The 19,337-nt window shown below is 42.7% G+C and overlaps 1 protein-coding gene across 1 annotated transcript in view; it reads right to left on the bottom strand.

Moving 5' to 3' along the window:
- Positions 1-19,047, bottom strand: part of col7a1 (collagen, type VII, alpha 1) — a 136,685-nt gene extending 117,638 nt beyond the window's left edge. The window contains exons 1-8 of the mRNA XM_080424385.1: positions 18,533-19,047; positions 5,736-5,808; positions 5,017-5,197; positions 4,772-4,928; positions 4,043-4,136; positions 3,021-3,179; positions 2,170-2,327; positions 165-294 (exon numbers count right to left, since the gene is read on the bottom strand). Coding sequence (XP_080280511.1) covers positions 165-294; positions 2,170-2,327; positions 3,021-3,179; positions 4,043-4,136; positions 4,772-4,928; positions 5,017-5,197; positions 5,736-5,808; positions 18,533-18,535 — 955 coding nt within the window. The 5' untranslated portion in view covers positions 18,536-19,047. The remainder of the gene's footprint in view (positions 1-164; positions 295-2,169; positions 2,328-3,020; positions 3,180-4,042; positions 4,137-4,771; positions 4,929-5,016; positions 5,198-5,735; positions 5,809-18,532) is intronic.
- Between the last annotated feature and the right edge of the window lie 290 nt (positions 19,048-19,337).

Raw genomic sequence — 19,337 nt, 5'->3', positions numbered from 1 at the left:
TGAAGGCAGAGAGAGAGAGAGAGAAAGAGAGGAGGCGAAAAGGCCCCACAGGGGTTTCAGAGGATGATAGGTTCTGTAATAATGGTTGTTGTCTTTCAGTATTTTGGCAGGGTAATTAAAAAGATTTCTTAGCTTCCCCACACACTCCTTCTCTTGGGACTCACTAGTGCGCTGCTTGGCAGAGACGGACTCCCCGACGCTGTTGGGGTACTGAGCGATGACCGTCACCAGGTAGTCTGTGCCGGACCTCAGCTCCCGCGCCGTTAAGGTTCTCTGACCGGCAGCTACCGTCTCCTGAGAGAGAGAATGGAGAGAGAATGAGGATCATTAGAGACTAACACAGACTAACCGCTGCCATAAGACGGGCATTCCCTGTCGAGCGCAGCAACATGTTTTTGCAGTGTTAATGACCTGCCAGCCGGCACACACAGATGGGAATTTCACTCATCTCTGCCAAAGTTTAATGTCTAGAGTAGCAACATCATGTGAAGATCCTCCCACTAAGCAAGTTCATACTCAGCCTACAGCGCCGTTACTGTGTTCTCTGGGCCTGAGAATATTGCCCCCACCACTCCAGTTTATAGTTAAGAATCTAGGTCACCGGTCTTCCTGACCTCACCAGTCAAGAACCAACTTAATGTCCACTAATAGAATTATCCATGTTGCTATTCCAGCCTCTAACTAGTGCACATTATATATTGCATATCGTTGCTGTCGGGCAACTCCATTTTTCAACTTTTGGATTTTTTAAAATAAATTAACGCTATTGAACACCCTTTGTGTGGGTTAAAAAAATATTGAACCAATGAAAAGTATAAAAAAAAGCGCTTCTGACAAAACCAGCTAACTCCATTAGTTCGTGGTATTAACACATTCCATGCCAGAGGTTAATCTCATAATGTACTCACCAGTGCCAACGTTTTATTGTTGTTTTTTTGTTTTTTTCACGTCGCCATAGACCTTGTTAAAATCCTTAAGATTGAGCTCTGCACTGTTTGCAAACATCGCGGAGATCTCCCTGCTTCTACCAGTGAAAACCACGTGTCAAACGGTGCCTCCATGTTGTAGTTAGAACGGTTTATGTTAAACAGTGATCAGCGAGGAGAAAAACTACAAAGAGAAAATGGCGTTTCAGTTTCGTCATTAGAATGGAGGCCGACGCGATCGGCAAAACCGGATCCCAAATAATTCCGTTTCCGGTGGTGCTACCGGAACCGGAAATGGATAAAAAAATTCGAAAAGTAAAAAAAAAAAAAAAACACCACTTCACGTAGATCTACGCGATTGGCAGGTGGCGGCTTTAAATAGGTTCGCGTAGATCTACGTGATTGGCAGTCAATGTGTTAAAAAGCGCTTCTGACAAAAACAGCTAACTCCATTGGTTCGTCAAACTGTCGGCTAAACCGGCTAATTCCACCCCCTCTCCCCTGAGTGGCTTATAGACGAATCCACAGAACGGCATTCATAACTGCGGTGTCAAGCGGCTGCCGCTCTGCACAGCGACACCGCAGCTATGGCAGCGCAGTGCCAGCGCTCTTGAGGATTCGTCTATAGAGCAGCTGCAGACTCAGCTGCAGCTGCAGACTCGGAGAGTCAGAGCGGAAGATAAACACTTTAACGAGGCAGGGTTTTCCCCCCGTAGTCTGTTAAAGGTAACTATGCAGTGTACATGCATAAGCAGTGTCATGAAGCAATAAGCATCAGGGCATTAATTCACGTGTTGTGATGCATTGTGAGCTTGGAGATTCATTGTCAGCTGTTCTTATCAATGATGGACAAAACCTCCTAACTCCACTTGAGCTGGATTTGGGTAAAGTGGTGATAATATAATGACACATGCAAGTATCTGACCATATATAAAGTCACGATACCAACTTTGTTGAGGCAGTATTGCTTTGTTTTAAATATATACGTTTTCTTTCATTTCCTGAAAAAAACATATTTACATTTTGGAGTTAACTGGTTTCTGCCCGACGGCAGAGATATAACACTTATAGCTTCCTTATGCTTTATTGTTTGATAAATGCATTTTAAATGTGTAAATCATTTGCAAATGTTTTGATACTGTTGTTACTCAGTGTAATGCCTCAAACTCACATCAGATGTGTGAGACCGTATGTTCAAGGATATCTGGCAGATAATTCTTTTGGGGAAAAAGAAATCCCTCACCTGACGTAATTCTGCTGTGATAGGCTGGCCCAGTCCAGAGAGGGGCGTGTACTGAACCACATAGCCACTCACAGGCCCCCCAGCAGGACTCCAGCGGAACCTCAGAGATTCAGAGGTCTGGCCTAAGAACTGGAGGTTGGATGGACCGGAAAATGCCTCTATCAGTAAAGGAGACAGGGAAAGGGGTGATGAGAGAGACGCGACAAGACAGAGACAACAGAAATCTACTAGTTTATAATACAGGGGTGGGCAACTTTGATGATGGAGAGGGCCACTATATTTCCACACTTACTCGAGTCCAGAGGGCCACATTGCATATACTGTCGGTAGCAAAAAAAACACGAAAGTAGCAAAAATAGCAGATTTACAAGCTCAAAAATTGAGCTTGTAAATCTGCTATTTTTGCTACTTTCGTGTTTGCTTTTTTCTATTTTTACTTTTTATGAATTGGAATTCTTTTTTTTTTTGTGCTATTTTTTAATTGGAATCCTGAAAAGTTACATTTTTATTTAATTTCAAATGCATTTAGTTATACTTATTTAACTTTATGAACTTAAATACAGATACATTGGACATAAAAAAGATATAAAACAGAATTGTAATACTTTAATACTAGTCATTAAGCTACTAATATAGACTGAAGTAATTAAAGCGGGTCATGTTTCCATGTTTGGAATTGTAACAGCTGAAATCAATAATATATCAGTATTCCGATATTAACCTGCGGGCCGCATTAAGTGAAGGTACTGTAGGGGGGCGCATGTGGCCCCCGGGCCGCCAGTTGCCCATGTATGTTATAATACAAACTCAAAATGTTATTGTGTATAATTGAGTTTAAATTGTGGTGATACCGTCGCTGGCATAGACTCCTCCTGAACTGGAGCACACCCTGGGGCCAACCAGAGGCAGTAGTGTGTTTAGCAGCTTGAAATCCCCAACAAAAGAGGTGAAATCGCTGCTGGGCTCATTGGCTATCTGAGCCAACTCCTTCTGGTCTGCACTCTTGATACCTAACAAACAGACACATGAAGTTAACAAAAGACATAGACGCGACACAAACAGGACGAGTAAGTTGCTTGTCCACAGTCACACTCACAAATCACAATAACGTGTTCAATGGCGACACCACGCTACACAGGAAATATTCGGATGGTCTCGTTTGGCCAAATGGAAAGTGCGCTTTTTAAATACTTTTAAATACTTAACCTATAAGTATAGATGTGCTTCATAAGAACAATGTTCAACAAGAAATAAACATTTATGTACATTAGGAACCACGATCTAAAACACTTAATTTGACTTTCACTTCACCAGGCATTTCCTGATAGTACAGATTGATTGTGATTGGTCTACTTTTGTTTATAATATTTGTATTAGTTTTTCCAAAAAATAAGACAGACATAAACAAATTTGAAAAAGAAAAAGGAGCATAAACAAAGACAAAAATTCAAGAAAATAAAAAAAACAGGGCATTATTTCAAAACAATGATGGTCATTACAATGAGTTACACTGCTAGATAAAGCGTATGTGGAAAGGGGAAGGCATACAATATACTGTATATTTGAGCAAGATGATCTAAAAATGGCTGCCATGTATCATAAAACTTGTTTGAATTGTCCATCATGTCATATCAAATCTTCTCCATAAGTAATATACAGGTAAGTTCAGATTAGACAGGTAAACCATTTCCGGAAGGCGTGTGTTTTACCAGGCTAAGTTCAGATAACCAAGTCTTGAAGTCTACTTTTGAGGGGACAGACAGAAATATACACACATACAGACAAATCCTGTTCTAGGCGGCTTTTCCTTCGATCACACTGTAGAAAACAACTGCAACACGGGACAGAGGGTTCCTCTGTAGGTGACACCTACCAACTGCAAAAACCTGCACTCCCTGACCACGTAGCTTCTGTCCCGGCTCCTGCACAGAATCTTGTGACCTTCCGTCTGTGATCAGTATAGCGATCTGGTATAGAGGAGTGACAGCGTTCAGAGAAAGAAGAACAAAACACAGAGGAAGAAATACATTAAATACGCTCTACCGACATTCGTTCAACAACAATGCTCACCCTTAACCCATTAAGACCGGGAAAGAATCTGTGTCATTTTAAGATTTCTTTGGGCTATTCAAAAATAGCAGATATACAAGCTCATAGCGCGGCAGTATTTTTGAAAATTTGTGCAAATTTGTGCAAATCTTTGAAGATATGTATTTTAAAGCAAACATTTGTAGCTAAAATCTTTGCTTCTGGGGGATTCTACAAATGTCTTCTAAAATCCTAACAGTTTTTTGAAAAAACGTATTGTTGCTATAATATCAGTGGTGCTCAAACGTTTTCATGTCAAGGACCCCCCAAAATTATATGTATTTGGCCGCAGACCCCCATCTGAAAACATTTTGTTCCAGGGACCCCCCAGAATTTGAGTTAAAGAAGAAAAGATTTGAGTTAAAGATGTTGAAAAAATATATATATTCAAAGATTTGCAACATTTTTCACGATTTTTCAAAACATAGCCAAAGAAATCGAAAAAATTACATGCTTCCGGGTCTTAATGTATTAAACCCCCCCCCCCCCCCCCCTCCGCCTTTTTCTCACTGACTTTTGGGACGTCACGATTCGACGCAGGGTTGAAGAAGTTGTCGCCAACATACTTGAGTCCAGCGCCGGTGCGCGTATTTCCACCCTTGTAGTTAAGGTTCTCCACAGCGCTAATGAGCTCTGTACCATTCAGGTAGGTGGTGAAGGTGAACTCAACCCTGGCAGGAGGAAAAACATGCATTTTTAGCAAACCTCATCACCTGGAAAAAGGTTGCAGCTTTACAGATAAGTGTGAACTTGAGTCACCTGGACGTATCACTGTACTGCACGGCCCCAAAGCGTATCCCTGATTCACTGACAGAGCCGGCAAAAGGCTTGATGATGCCAGCCATGAATCCCTTCACTTGGACGAAGTTAGCTCTGCCGATACTGGAAGAGCCATCAACCAGAAATACAATGTCTGCAGCTCGCACATTATTACACCTGCCTGAAATACAAACATACACGCAGGCACGCACACACACACGCACACGCACACGCACACGCACGCACACACACGCACACGCACACATACACACACACACACACACACACACACACACACACCACAGTAGGGTAAGAATTCAGGGCTTATGTGATGGTGGAGAACAAGTATTGGTTAACCCATTACCATTAAGTCCTGAGGCCGATTCTACAAATGTCTGTTAAATCCTAACAGTTTTCTGAAAAATGTATGTTGCTATATCAGTGGTTCTCAAAATGTTTTGATGTCATGGACCCCCAAAATTATATGTATTTGGCCACCGACCCCCATCTCAAAATATGTTGCTCCAGGAACCCCCAGAAGCAAAGATTTCAGTAATAATAATTAGCTTTAAAAACATATATATATTCAAAGATTTGCACACATTTGTAGATCTGCTATTTTTGAATAGCCAACCAATGTGCTATATGTATAGCTAAAATCTAAAATGACACAGATGCTTTCCCGGTTTTAATGGGTTAATGAACCAAAGTGTCTTTACCCTGAGCGTGTGTGTGTCTCACTGAAGACAGCAGGACGGCCACTGGGAAGGCCCAGCTCCACATCTTCACAACCTGGGTAGAAAGAGGAGCGCAGAGGCATCTTCAGACCCCTTTTCAATATAAACTGTTTTCATTTGCATTTTCAACAAGAAGACAATAATTCACAGCATACAGTAATGAGTAAACAAGATACAAATATAAAGAAAGTAATAATAAACTAAAGTTATTTCATACAATTCATATTTATAAAAGAAATATTCATGAGGTTAGTCGAGCGACTGGCCATACTGAGTGATGTCATGGTCAGGCTGTTGACTCATGGATGTCCGAGTTGCATATACAGTACCTACAGGTATAGTATATGTGCATACGTAACTGTAGTCCCAATTTTCCATTGGCTCGGCATACACTTTCCGGTGTCTCCGGTTCAAATCTGCTGCAGAGCCAATCAAACATATGGGAAAATGATCCAGAACACGAAACGGGTATGCCACCTTCTGAAACCCAGGACTACAGTTATGCAGAGAGCCTGTAGGATGTGAATCTGTTATAACCAATATCAAAATTGACATTTTTTTGCTTTCCACATGGACATGACATGGTCATTCGCTAGGTGCCGCTGTCCTGACAAACTACTGTATAGAGTACTAGAAATGTGGTCCTGAAACCGCAGCCTCCGTTACTGCAGGATTCCTCTAGTCTGTGTTGGCAGGTATCTGGTGGGTGGAGCAGACCGGCATGGACTAAATTGGGAACAGGGGGCCCGGCGATTCCCTAGGCTTTATAATCTTATGACCAATCAGTCTCTCTCTCTCTCTCTCTCTTGTCTGGTCTGGTTTGCATTTTTGGACTTTACACCACTGCACCATATCATCCGATCCACACATGCACTCACTTACACCACTGACTTTACTGACTTCCATAATCCATAACCTTTTATTCAGTTACATCATGTCTTAAATGTTTCAGCCTGTTAAACATATTTACATGAACCTAGCCCCTATTCTGGGGGTGGACATTTGGTGACAATAGCAGATCTAAAAGTGAACTTAAAGTACAGACTGGCTATTTTTGGTGAAGAGATTTGGCATAGAGGGGGAAAAGGAATAGACCAAGTGTAGACCCCTGAGGGACACCGGTTAAATAAGTACAGTAGATAGGGTCAAAGAACAAAGACAACCTGACAATAAACCTAGATAGATTGTAATTCCTTGTTGCTAGGGATGTAAGGATACCAAAAAGTCCCCAAACCATAATATAACGATAACAAGTTCACGAAACGATATTTATCACAATACTTTAAATAAATGAATAAAAGAATCAATACTCCACTGCTGTTCAAACAAAACAATAAAATTTTCGGTCTGAATACCTACTGTATACGGAAGATGCCATCACAGGCCCGCGACAATATTGATAATATTGACCACATGAATGGTCTATGGTCGATGCCTACACCCCTGCCCGACCACTTCGGTCTGCCACCTCGGGGCGACTGATTGCCTCGTCACTCAAGGGTCCTTCTGGCCGATCCACACGGTCACGACTCTTTTCTGTTCTGGCCCCACAGTGGTGGAATGAACTTCCCACTGATGTTAGGACAGCAGAGTCACTGCCCATATTTCGCCGCAGACTGAAAACCCACCTCTTCAGGAAACACTACCCTTCCTCTCTGCCTGACCTACTTGTTGTTAACTAGTTGTACGAACGCTTGTTTTCTATTGCTGTATTGTTTATTGGATCTTGTTTAGTCGATACACTTATTTGTTTTAGCTCATGCTCATTTGATTTAGCTATTTTGTCTCATCTGTTTAAGGAAATAGGTAGCTGATATATTGCACTTTTACCTTAGCGCTAGGTATACTCTTGGTTGCTTGTTTTTGCAGAAAATGCACTAAAGACTTCTGGTGATTAGTAGTTTTCGTTCCCTACCTATGTTGAATACACTTATTGTAAGTCGCTTTGGATAAAAGCGTCTGCTAAATGACTGTAATGTAATGTAATGAATTCACCATAACGACAATATTGTTACATCCCTACTTATTACATTATGGGTCTTCACCACCAAAAGAACAATTTCCTTAAGGACAATTTCAGAAGTTTCTGAAATTGACGATAAGTTTTCCTGAATAGATCATACAAAAACACTACTAGGGTTAGAGTAAGGTCAGAGTAAGGTCGCTTCAAACTTCGACAACTAATATACCTCACGTGTCAAATCTGTGCTTTAGTAAACCGTCTCAACATATTAGACAAATTATCAAATCAAATTGGGAAAACCTCAGAGGGGATCCATCTTTAGTTATCTACAGTTCCAGTTAGGAGAGAGGGCCATTGGCTCAAGAGATAAGGACTTGCAAATGTTTGTAAACCACCTGTAATCATTGCTCTAACCTTGTACAACAGAAGGAATTTATAGATCTCAAGACTAGTAGACTTATAAATGTAAACATTGTATCAAAAAGCAACTCCACTTCACCTGCCCATGCAGGTGTTTCTACATACTGTAGGGCACACAAAGAGATTTTTGAAAGACAGAATGGCCATCCTCCTATAATCCTCCTATAATTCCACAAACCTCTGTCACCGAAATCACCTGTTCTGCCCGATTCTCCTCAGTGGCTGGAGCAATTGATCTGAATTTGCACACAGGCATTGACCATTAGCATGTGCACGGAACAGTGACGCCCGTTTTTCACTTTCCCAAAATTTAAGCTGTTTATTAGCGTTTTTTCGGAATTCGGGCTATGGGAGCTATAGTCGGCAGCTTACAGCCGTCACCATGGTTACAGCCCCCCAAGCTATAGAGACACACGGGGACTACAAATTTCACGCCCACTTTTGAGACAGCGCCGCTACTCGAGGTCCGTTAGAACGATGAACTGCAGCTGCCAATGCATTCCCTATGAGAGGATATGAAAGTTAGCCTACTTTTAAAATTATCCTGCATTAACTGAAGACGATATTGATTTAAATAAAAATATGTTTCCAAATGTATGGAGTGTCTTTGTCAACATATCTTCTTGCTTTCTTAATAGTTGATGTGTTTCACATTTAATTTGCCACTTTAACGAGTTACCCATAATGCTAACACAGCAGAGGGTAGACAGCAGACGGGCATTTCAGTGACATCACTGTCTTTACGAGCGCCGAGCGCCGACCGACAGCGTACCCACACTGTAGAGGCAGGAGAGGCGGTCGCCTGCCCAACTAAGATCTCGCCTCCCCTAAAAAAAAAAAAAACCGAAAATGTGTCATTGCGTGCTTAATGTCCTCAAAGTCACGCATCCAACAAGCTTTGAACTGAGCAGATTGGACCTTCTGTTCCAGAGATAATGACCAAAACCTATTGAAAACGGCCACTTTCGCCAGTTTTCTGGGTATTGAAAACCTCAAGGGATGCGTCCGTGATGCGACCACTTAAAGTCTGGATCTCCGATGCTAGCGGTTTTGACATACTGATGGAGTATATTATAGTATATTGTGGGTAGTATATCGAGATGAAAGATATGGGACATTAAAAAGGACAAATTAAACAAATGGGACAGATTATTAGAACACAAAAAAAAACGCTACAGCCTCAGTAGTTAACCAGTGAAATGACGGTATTTTACAATGCCTCTCATAGAGATTGCATTGAGAGATGCAGTTCATCGTTCTAACGGACCCCGAGTGTCAAAAGTGGGCGTGGATTTGTAGGCCTTCCGCTTCCGGCCGTGTGTCTCTATGGGAGGTAGGGGTCCTCCTTGGGGCCAAAAAGGTTTGGGACTATTGCTGTACAGCACAGCACATAACCCAAAGTCTGTTACTACTTTGAATGCACACATCCCCGGGTATGGACTAGTTAAATCCAATAATCCAGATAACCCTATGGCATGCCATAAGGGTAATAGTAATGTCAGGTTAATTTGGATTCTTTCAGAACAGAAAAAGAAATCACACAGGGCGAGGTAAGATAAATACAGATGGTGGGGTGGAATCAAAGGAATGTTTTGTTTTTGTTTTTTTCCAGTCCAAATGATTAGATGAAAACAGTGTGTGAGGGAGTGGTGTCATGATTCTCCTAACTCTATCTCTCAATGGAGTCAAAAGTTCTGTATAGCGCATAGCGCTGTTCACAATGAGCACGATAAATATAGCTGTAAGGATAATTATGTGAATGTCCACACTGATGAATGATACGTTCTGTAAACAGTAGCACCAAACACATGCTGCACAGTCCAGTCCAGCTGTGTGAGCCTGTGTCAGAGCCAAGGGGCCAGCTTCCCAGTTGTAAATTGAGGCTATAATATAGGAAGAGACATTTCATAAGAATGTAGTCTCGCTGTTTCACCCCTGCTGGTGTCAGAAGTGATTAAGCTCCATTCAAGCGGATGGGTTTTTGTCGAACTTTACACTTGTCATAAATACTATATGCTTCCAGTCGCTAGTTTAAAGTCTTCTTTCAATCACCATGATATGCGTTTTGGTAATTTATGGTCCCATTTATTTTAAAATGTATGATAAAGTTGGGTATGCTGTAGGAGGGGCATGGCTACCTTGTGATGATTTGATTGACAGGCTACACAACCAATAGCATTCATTCCCCACCCCCGCTCTGGTCCCAACCAATAGCATTCATTTCCGAGTGCATAGGATATAGAAAGATGGCGGATTTGAAATAGTTGAAAAATTGCTTAATTTACGGTCTGTACTCTGTAGAGTTTACGGGCGTAACTTTGTCCATATTTGTTACTGTCTATGGTCAGAGCCCAGACGCAGTGGGAGAGAGCGAGAGAGAGAGAGAGAGAGAGAGAGAGAGAGAGAGAGAGAGGGAGATCTCCATCTCAGTTGAGCTGAAAGACACATGCAATAGGATATATTTATGGATAATCTGACTCTGATTAATTAGGCAAGAAGTTGTACCTGAGGTCATCCCTAGCCTACCAGCCAGCTAGCGTTAGATATTTATAATCATCTCCTCATCTCTCAAAACAAAACTTTCCTTGGGTGAATGAGACCAACTGCATCCCAGGCTGCAGACCGTTTATCACTTATCTAATCTACAAATAATTCACATTTCTGCTCATTAAATTCCATGACTTTTCCATGTCTAATCTGTCACATACTGTAGCACAATTTCCCTGACAAAACGATGTGTCTGTAGTATTTGTAACTGATTTGACTGCACTTGAATGTTTTTAAGCTATGCCAGGCGCTTCCACATGTGACTAGTATTTGCATGAGCACGGCATCAACAACTGCAGCTGATTGCAACACAAAGATGCAACCTATTACACTAATTAAACACAAACAGTAGGCGGAGTGCAACACATGGGCCAGTTAAGGACATGCACCATCTGAATCAAACACATCAAATAAAGTAGGTGTAGTACCGTCTGAATACCAGCGCCCACACATCAAATAGAGTAGCATCATATTGAAATAGAGTACTGTCTGAATGGCCCGGACCGCTGGCTCCAAAGTAGCCTGGCAGCGCGTTGCGGTTTCGAGTCACGATCCCGACGGCCTTTGCTGCACGTCACTCCCCATCTCTCTCCCCATTTCCTGTCAACCTACCAATAAAGGCATAAAAAAGCCCAAAAATAAATCTTAACAAAAAGAAAAAGAGCGCTGTCTGAATAACAGCGCTCACACATCAAATAGAGTAGTACTGTCTGAATACCAGTGCCAACACATCAAATTGAGTAGAACCGTCTGAATACTAGTGGACACACATCAAATAGAGTAGTACCGTCTGAATACTAGCGCACATACATGAAATAGAGTAGTACCATCTGAATAACACAATCTCCTCAAACAGAGTAGTGCCACCTGAATACCAGCACACACTCATCAAACAGAGTAGTACCACCTGAATACCAGCACACACTCATCAAACAGAGTAAGCACCGCTTACTCACACTGGGTGTAATTGTTTTTTTTTTACTATTATTAACTACTAACTAATTATAACTACTGTACCACCTACAATCAACTTCCATGTGTTTTTCGACCTGTAGAACCCTGTTGTCTGTTGTTGGCTCTGTACGTCTCTGTCTCTTGTCTACACACTGTAGATACACAGTAGTACTAAAAGCTTCTGTAACAGCTCAATTAGTCTAACTTTCAGCAGCACATCTCTCTTTTTGAGGAAGGAACTGCAAATGGTCAATTTCATTTAGATTCTGCAAATGTAAAAATACAGTGCAGGGAAATATAAAATGTTGTACAAGGTATGAACAAATAACAATTGGAAATATAGCTGCAAGTAGCAATACAGGGGCCAAGAAATGCAATATGCAATATAGAAAAAGCTATATGCAATATGCACAATAAGCCATGTAGAAACATAATAGACTGAACTTGAGAGAAGGAAGACCATGCAATTAACAAATGAGCATTGGAAACAGCTAAGGGTTTTGGGGTTTTGAGGTTAGGTTTAGGCATCATTGCTGCGAGGTTAAGGTTAGGCATAGTGTTTGTGAGGTTAGGGCTAGGTTAAGATTAGGTTTAGGCATAGTTTTTGTGAAGTTAAAGGTTAGGGTTTAGGCGCAATCTGGGCGACACCAATGAAAGAGGGAGTCCCATCAGCAGAGACAGCAGAGGAAAAAAAAGATGGTGAAACCACTAATCTCTGAACATCTTTTCTTACAAAATAATACAGAGGAAACTCTCCACAACCCCAGCTTACTTGCTACAGTAGCCTACAGTATTGTAAATGCAAATGAAAACATTTCCTATAGTGACTCTACTTCATCAGCTGAACTGATAGCATCTTTCCTCTTTTTTGCATCAGCACTGGCACATACTTCTCCCAGTGCAACTTCCACTTGCCTTTTCAGAAATGTCATGTGCAGCAGAGGAGCTACACCAAATAGCTTACAGATGCCAAAAGCAGCCAACCTTGATCTGCTGCAATCCTATACATGGAAAATGTAAAGGTATAGCAATGGTTAAGGAACCCCAGAGGCAAAACACAAGGAACTATTTAACTTCACCATATCAAACATCTACTGTACATTAGCGTAAGGATGATGTGGCATGATGACAGCAGACAGAAATGATTTACTGGCACGATGTATGTCTGTATCGGAAATCAACATCATCTGGAGGTCGTGGATGTTTTGCCCTGCATGGCACCAGTGGAATAACAACCCCTAGCCCAAACCAGATTGACCGTCACAGTGCCTCAGTCAGATCTCCCTAGCATGAGAGAGAGTTGAGCTTGACACTCAGAGACTGATCGTCTTGATAATAAGTTTGCAAAAGGCAGCACTGCAGACTCAATTTTGTTGTAATACTTTGTGTGGCACGCACGCACACAAACAGCTGTGATGCATAAAGTGTAAGAGGTTGGTGAGAGAGCCTCGATTCCTACCGACAGTATAGAGACCTCAGGTTCCTCTAATATTACTTGACTCATATCCCTGTGTAATACCAGGATTTGGGAACTGTAATCATGTGCATTAGTAAAAGCTGAGACATGAGGAAGTTGGTCAGGTCTAATTTAAATTTGTCTGAAGAAAACAACTGGCATCCATTTCAGACATTTCCAAATGACAGAAACTCCTAATTAGCATTCAAATGTTTGTCCCCGTGGTATAATTCAGAACCCACAAGCCATTATTGTCCCAAACATGCATCGCACGTCACCAAACTTAATGCATGCCAAATGTACTGTAGTGACCTTTTCCCCTCTCCACAGCTGGAGGCACAATGAATGTCCATATTTAAAAAGATCAACACCTATAAAATGAAATTATGTACAATTGAGTACCAGGCAAGTGAACGCACTTAACTTTCAAGTTATTTTTTTCTGCTTCCTGTGCGGCATCTTTGGTACCAAGCTTCCTTTCTGGTGAATTTATTCAGGCCAGGTGTTGAGACCTCAACCTACCCACAGCATATTTACATTTGTCTAAGCATTTACGAAAAGGCTCGTTTAAAGATGGTAATTGAAAGGCATTAATGTCTTAATTGCCATTTAAAAAACCAGCCAGCTGAAAACTAAAAGTAGTAACACTACAGTAAATGCTGAAAGCGTTTATTCAGAATGTATATAAAATTGGCTTTCTCCTCCCTTCCGTACTTCCCAACAGACACATAAACACACAGTCTCCCTCTCCCTCTCCCTCTCTCTCTCTCTCTCTCTCTCTCTCTCTCTCTCTCTGTCACTCGCATACAAACACATGAAAGCACCAATTCAAGGACGCTCGGGCGGCGCAGTGGTAAAGTGCCTGCCCACCACCGCGGAGGTTGTGGGTATAAATCCAGGCATCTGGCTTTGTTGAGCGTCTATACGAACACAATTGGCCCATGTTCAGGGGAGGGAAGCCGGGCGGGGAGGGTGAAATCCCTGCACGAAATCCCTGCTGGCAATAGTCCAATGGTTAGGGTGCATACCACATGGGCGCAATTCTCTGATCTTGCTGTACAGTATGTCATCTCCCTACTCTCTGCATTAACATTTCCTGTCTCTCTCCATTGTGCTGTCAATGAAGGCTAAAAATGCCCCCAAAGATTCAATGTCACATATGTTGGCCATTATTTAGCCTTTACTGGCAGCACAGTCGAGAGAGAGACCGGAAATGAGGAGAGTAGGGTGATGAGTCTGATGTCATTCATGTATCTTGAAGGCCGAAGGTTGAATGTCAATCTTATAAAATATACATATAGAGTACAATATAAAGAACAGGCTGTGAAGACTCTAATGTAGAAGTAATGGACCTCTTAGAATCAATTTCCATGTTATTAAAGGAAAGTGCAATTTTCGGGCCTCCCCCATAGATCTTTACTTGGCAGTTGGCACATTCCAAGAGTGGCCTCTCCACACCTGGAACTTTAAAAGGATGACGGAATTAGCGGTATTAGAGGTATGGCCACGCCCACAACGGCCCACCTGGGTATTATAAATAACTCATAGGTTAAAAAAGCAATGACACAGCAGCACAGCAGTGAGCGGGACCCTCAGAATCAATCAGCAAGAAGTTAAAGAACACTGTACTGAAGACCAGCAATTTCCTCAAATTGCTATGGGAGCCTCGAGGAAAGTGAAAGTGAGAGAGAGGCAGGGAGCATGAGGGAGCAGCCCCTGCACAGACCCTTTGAGGGGGGACTTGTACTCAAGCTGAACTGTACTTTACTGAGAGCACAGCCCGGGCAGAATACCAGAACCGTGGGTTTGGTGGAGATGCCATTCTCCCAGGGGGGGCGGTGGGCCAGTGTTTAACCGCGCTGTGACAGAGTGGAAGATTGTATAAGGGCCAGGCTCCCCCAGCATGACATCAGCTCAGGGACAGACAGGAACAGGGGGACAGGGGAATGGAGGGAATAAGAGGGGATAAAGGAGGGTGGGGTGTCACAGTGAATTACCTACACAGGTCTTGGATTCAGCAGTAGCACTCGGTGCATCAGGTACCTTATAGCTGGCAAAGGGGGACAAAACAACAGCACTCTGGGTGTCAGAAACAATATAACACGGTATCACCAAGTAACCCCTGACCTCTGGCCCACAGGGTGAGTAAACTCACCTCTCACCTCAGCATGGACCACAGCATCACTTAATTTCCTCATCCAAACCAAACATAGGGACTACATTTTTAGCATACGTATTTTGAAATCTTCCGAGCCCCCACATTGGGACGTGTGCCAAATGAAACATCAGAGTGTCAGAAGATGTGGAATGTCTTGTTAAATTAAAGACATTGCACAAGAGCTTACCAAATAATAATAATAATAATAATAATAAACCTTCTTCTGAATTTCCTTTACTCATAGGAAACAAATGAATCACCCTCTGTTCATTCAAAGACATGAAAAGAGAAGAAATAAAAGGCCTTCACCTGCTGGCTCAAAAGCTCATGGCCTGGAACCTTTTAATACAAAAGCCCAAAAAGCTGTCAGTTGAGCACCACTATCAAACGCGGCACGCCAACAATAACTGTATAAACATGAAAATTAAATTAAATGTCATAACAGCTACGATGAGGATCACTTCAAAGCTGTCTCCCAACAAAAAACAGAGCCGATCTCACATCAAACACACAGTAACCAGCAGCAGACCATTACATGGATTAAACAGTTGGAGGCAGTCCAGGGTCCCCCCCACACGATAATAGCAAAGCATGGCTGGAATGAGAAAGGGGCGTTCAGTGGAGCGCATATCTCCACCAGGCCGAGTGGTCCACCTATGCCTGTGTAAAATGCCTTTTCCACTGGAATACCAGTACATTGCTGGATAAAAAATGGAGAGGCAATGGAGAGTCATTCCCACATTGCCCTCCTTGGATGAATGTAACAGGTACTGTACATAATGCTCCCGCGAGAGACGCATCAAGCGCACGCAAGACTAGGCATCTGCAGGCTTGTAGACCGGATGATATAATTCTCTGCTGAGGTCGTCGCTCTCTCTCTCTCACCCACTCCTTACGCACACAAGAAAATATATAATTTTCAGCTAATCTCTTAGTAACATTGCTCTTATGAAGCATTTTGTTAATTGAACAGTTTTTGTTTCGGTTTCAGGTAGCCTCCTTGTCACACACGCTCACTCTCAGTTTATCCCAATGCATCTCAACCCACTATGCACACCTCACCGTCACACACACACACACACACACACACACACACACACACACACACACACACACACACACACACACACACACACACACACACACACACACACACACACACACACACACACGCCTTCTGTCTCTCTCCCATGCTCTTTGCACCAGCGTGCATACAAGAACTTTTTCCAGCTAATCTCTTACACCAACATTGCCTTTTATGAAGCACTTTGTTCATAGAACAACAATCTATTCACAGAAGTAATGTCTCTTGCATGTACCGGCACGACGCTACCAGTAAACAGATACTCTTCATTCCCACTGCAACTGTGGAAGAACATTAAGAGGTTATCTGACATGGTACGGAGCTGTGAAATTGCCGGTATGAAATATACTGTGCAGATCACATTTCTGAGGGACCCCGCATAGAGGTAAAACAATTATTAATGATCTGGGCCAGATTATCAATATATTCCAATGAGAAAGTGCCTGTTTTCTTTGCACGGATGTAACACCCAAAACACACCAATGGCTAAGTCAGAGCCTAAGCTGCAAGCCCTTAGCGCCGTGTTCGGACCTTAACGCCTAGATAAGGCGCCGTCTAACTAGCAAAATTGGTATAGTCACATCACTATACCAGTGCAGAGCACACATTGCGCTCTGCGTTTCAGACTGTGCACTTATGACATCTAAATAGGGCCTTACTGTAAGTCTTTGTCTTTGCATGAGTGCAGTGCGCATGTGTGCACACGTCACGTCATAAGTACTGCGGTACCGTGTGTCTCTGCTAGTGTCTTTGTGCATGCATGTGCATCGTAGGTGTTGTCAGTGTGTCTGTGTGTGCGATGCATGTGCATGTGTCTGTGCTGCAATCTCTGTCTGTCTGTCTGTCTCTGTGCCGAAATATGTCGTATTGGATTACACACACTCTCTCGATAGTGCAGTACATCCTGTAAGTCAAACGGACAGCATGCGCCCGATTGACTAGTTCCACAGACACATACTGTATTCCATAGCCTGGAGGAATGGTAGTAGTGCTGCTAGTGCTATCAATAAATCACAAAACTAGCATAATTGTTACAGATTTGATAGGAGTGAACTTTCCTGGCTTGTTGACAGCATGCACAATAAATATGACGCTGACCACTGTAGTAGTTTGCGAGATTTGCTGCAAACAGACAGACAGACAGACAGAGGTGAAAACATACTCTCCCGCCCATGCAATTCCAGCCTGGCAGAATTAACAACGCATGCTAGGATGATGGTAGCTCTGGTCCATATAGAACTCCTAACACTATGGACCAGAGCTAGGATGATAGCATGAGAGAGGTGGTGATGTTTTTTATTAATACCATGTACCATGGGGGAAATTCTGTTTCAGCTTGTTTCAGTTCTGTTTCAGCTCAAGTTGATGGCTGCTTAGATGGTCACGGGGAGGGGGGGGGGGGAGTTAGGGGTTAAGTTTCTTTCTCAGGGACACTTGACAGGTGAACCATTACCTTCTCATTACCAGATGGCTTCTCTACCCACAAGCTATAGGGCTGCCCCGAAAGGTGAAGTTTAACTCTGAGTCTGATTATTGAAAACAGGAGAAGACTACAATAGTTACAAAGTTTGATACTACTATCCACAACAGTTAGTATGAGGTGGGGGGGGGAAGCCACAGTAAAGAGGAGAGTTCCTTCAGAAGTGGAACACACAATAATTGAAACCATGAAGACCTAAAAAGACAGGGGGAGGAAAGGGAGTGAAATGTCCATCTCTTCACTCAGAACACTTAGCTATACCAACTCTTCTCTGACAGTGCATTTCTCTCATGGCAGAATGTTGCCTTGTCAATTCTATCAGGAGTAATGCATGGAGTCTCAGTGTGAAGTCAGCTGAGGTCAGCAAAGCATGCTTGACAAGGGAGACAGCAAAGCTGTCACAATATATTGAAACACCTGGGGTGTTAATATTGGAGCAGATTTAATTTCTTAAAAAATAAATGAATATTTTTTTTAGTTTGCTGCTATTGCTTCATTCAGTTGGTGATTTTAAGTCTATGGCTATTCATGGTAATACATTCAGATTAAACAGTGTTTTCACAGCTGACTATCCCCTATAGTTAATAGATTATTTTATTACAGTTGACAATGAATGAAAACCCATTTGCTGTCAGTTAGTGCAGCTGATTCGGACTTTGTGCCAGGCTGCCAGCATGGCCATGTAAAACACAGACCCCAACAAACTCAAATACCTACCATTCAGTCAGTGGAGAGAGAAGTAGCCAACGAGGGTTCACCGCAGTCAGCCTAGTTCGCAACACTTAACGACGTATATAATTCAATGCCAGCATTCCAGCCAGCGACTCCTCTTTAAAACTAGACCAATAAATCCGACAGAATGCGATCAGGACGGGAGCGACGCTTAAAAAAAGTTCTCATGGGAGCCCAGAGGCATCCACCTCAGTGGGCAGCAGCCTACCTGCGGTTCCTGCACACACTAAATCCACTGGATCACACCTGATCGACCCTTTCCACCTGTAGCATAGCCTAGATCCAGAAAATGAGTGAAACTTAAGTGATGAAGACTGTCCTCTGTTGGGGTGAAAGTCAAAGTAAAGGTCCTTCTCCGTACAGTCTATCACAGTAGGTCCGTTAGCGCATCCCTGCAGCCGGAGAGAGACGCATGCAGTCTATAGATGATACTGTAATCTAGAAGCTATTTTCCGATTCACAAGTTACTTTAACCCTGCTGGCGTTGGCTGCACACACGCTGCACATCAGAACAGTCCAGACACGTTCGGATGCCTGAAGGGGAGTCCTATAAGCTCTTCCTTTTTTCTCCTTTTTTTTATTTTTCTTTCTCTTTTTTTCATTGGCGTTCCTCTCTCTCTCTCCTTCCTCGCCTCGGTCCTCCCATCTTCTATCCCTCCTCTCCTGCCCCTCTCTCTCTGCCTGCAAGCACAGCCCTATGGCTGTGGCGCCAAAACATCTCATGAGTCTCCAGTTACCGCTTCTTCTCAGGTAGGCAAGCAAGCAGTGATGGAAGAAGTACTCACATGTT

Source organism: Gymnoscopelus braueri (genome assembly GCF_963280865.1).
Source record: "Gymnoscopelus braueri genome assembly, chromosome: 3".
Classification (NCBI taxonomy): Eukaryota; Metazoa; Chordata; class Actinopteri; order Myctophiformes; family Myctophidae; genus Gymnoscopelus; species Gymnoscopelus braueri.
Note: the sequence above shows the minus strand (reverse complement) of the source record. Positions and strands in the feature narration are given on the sequence as shown.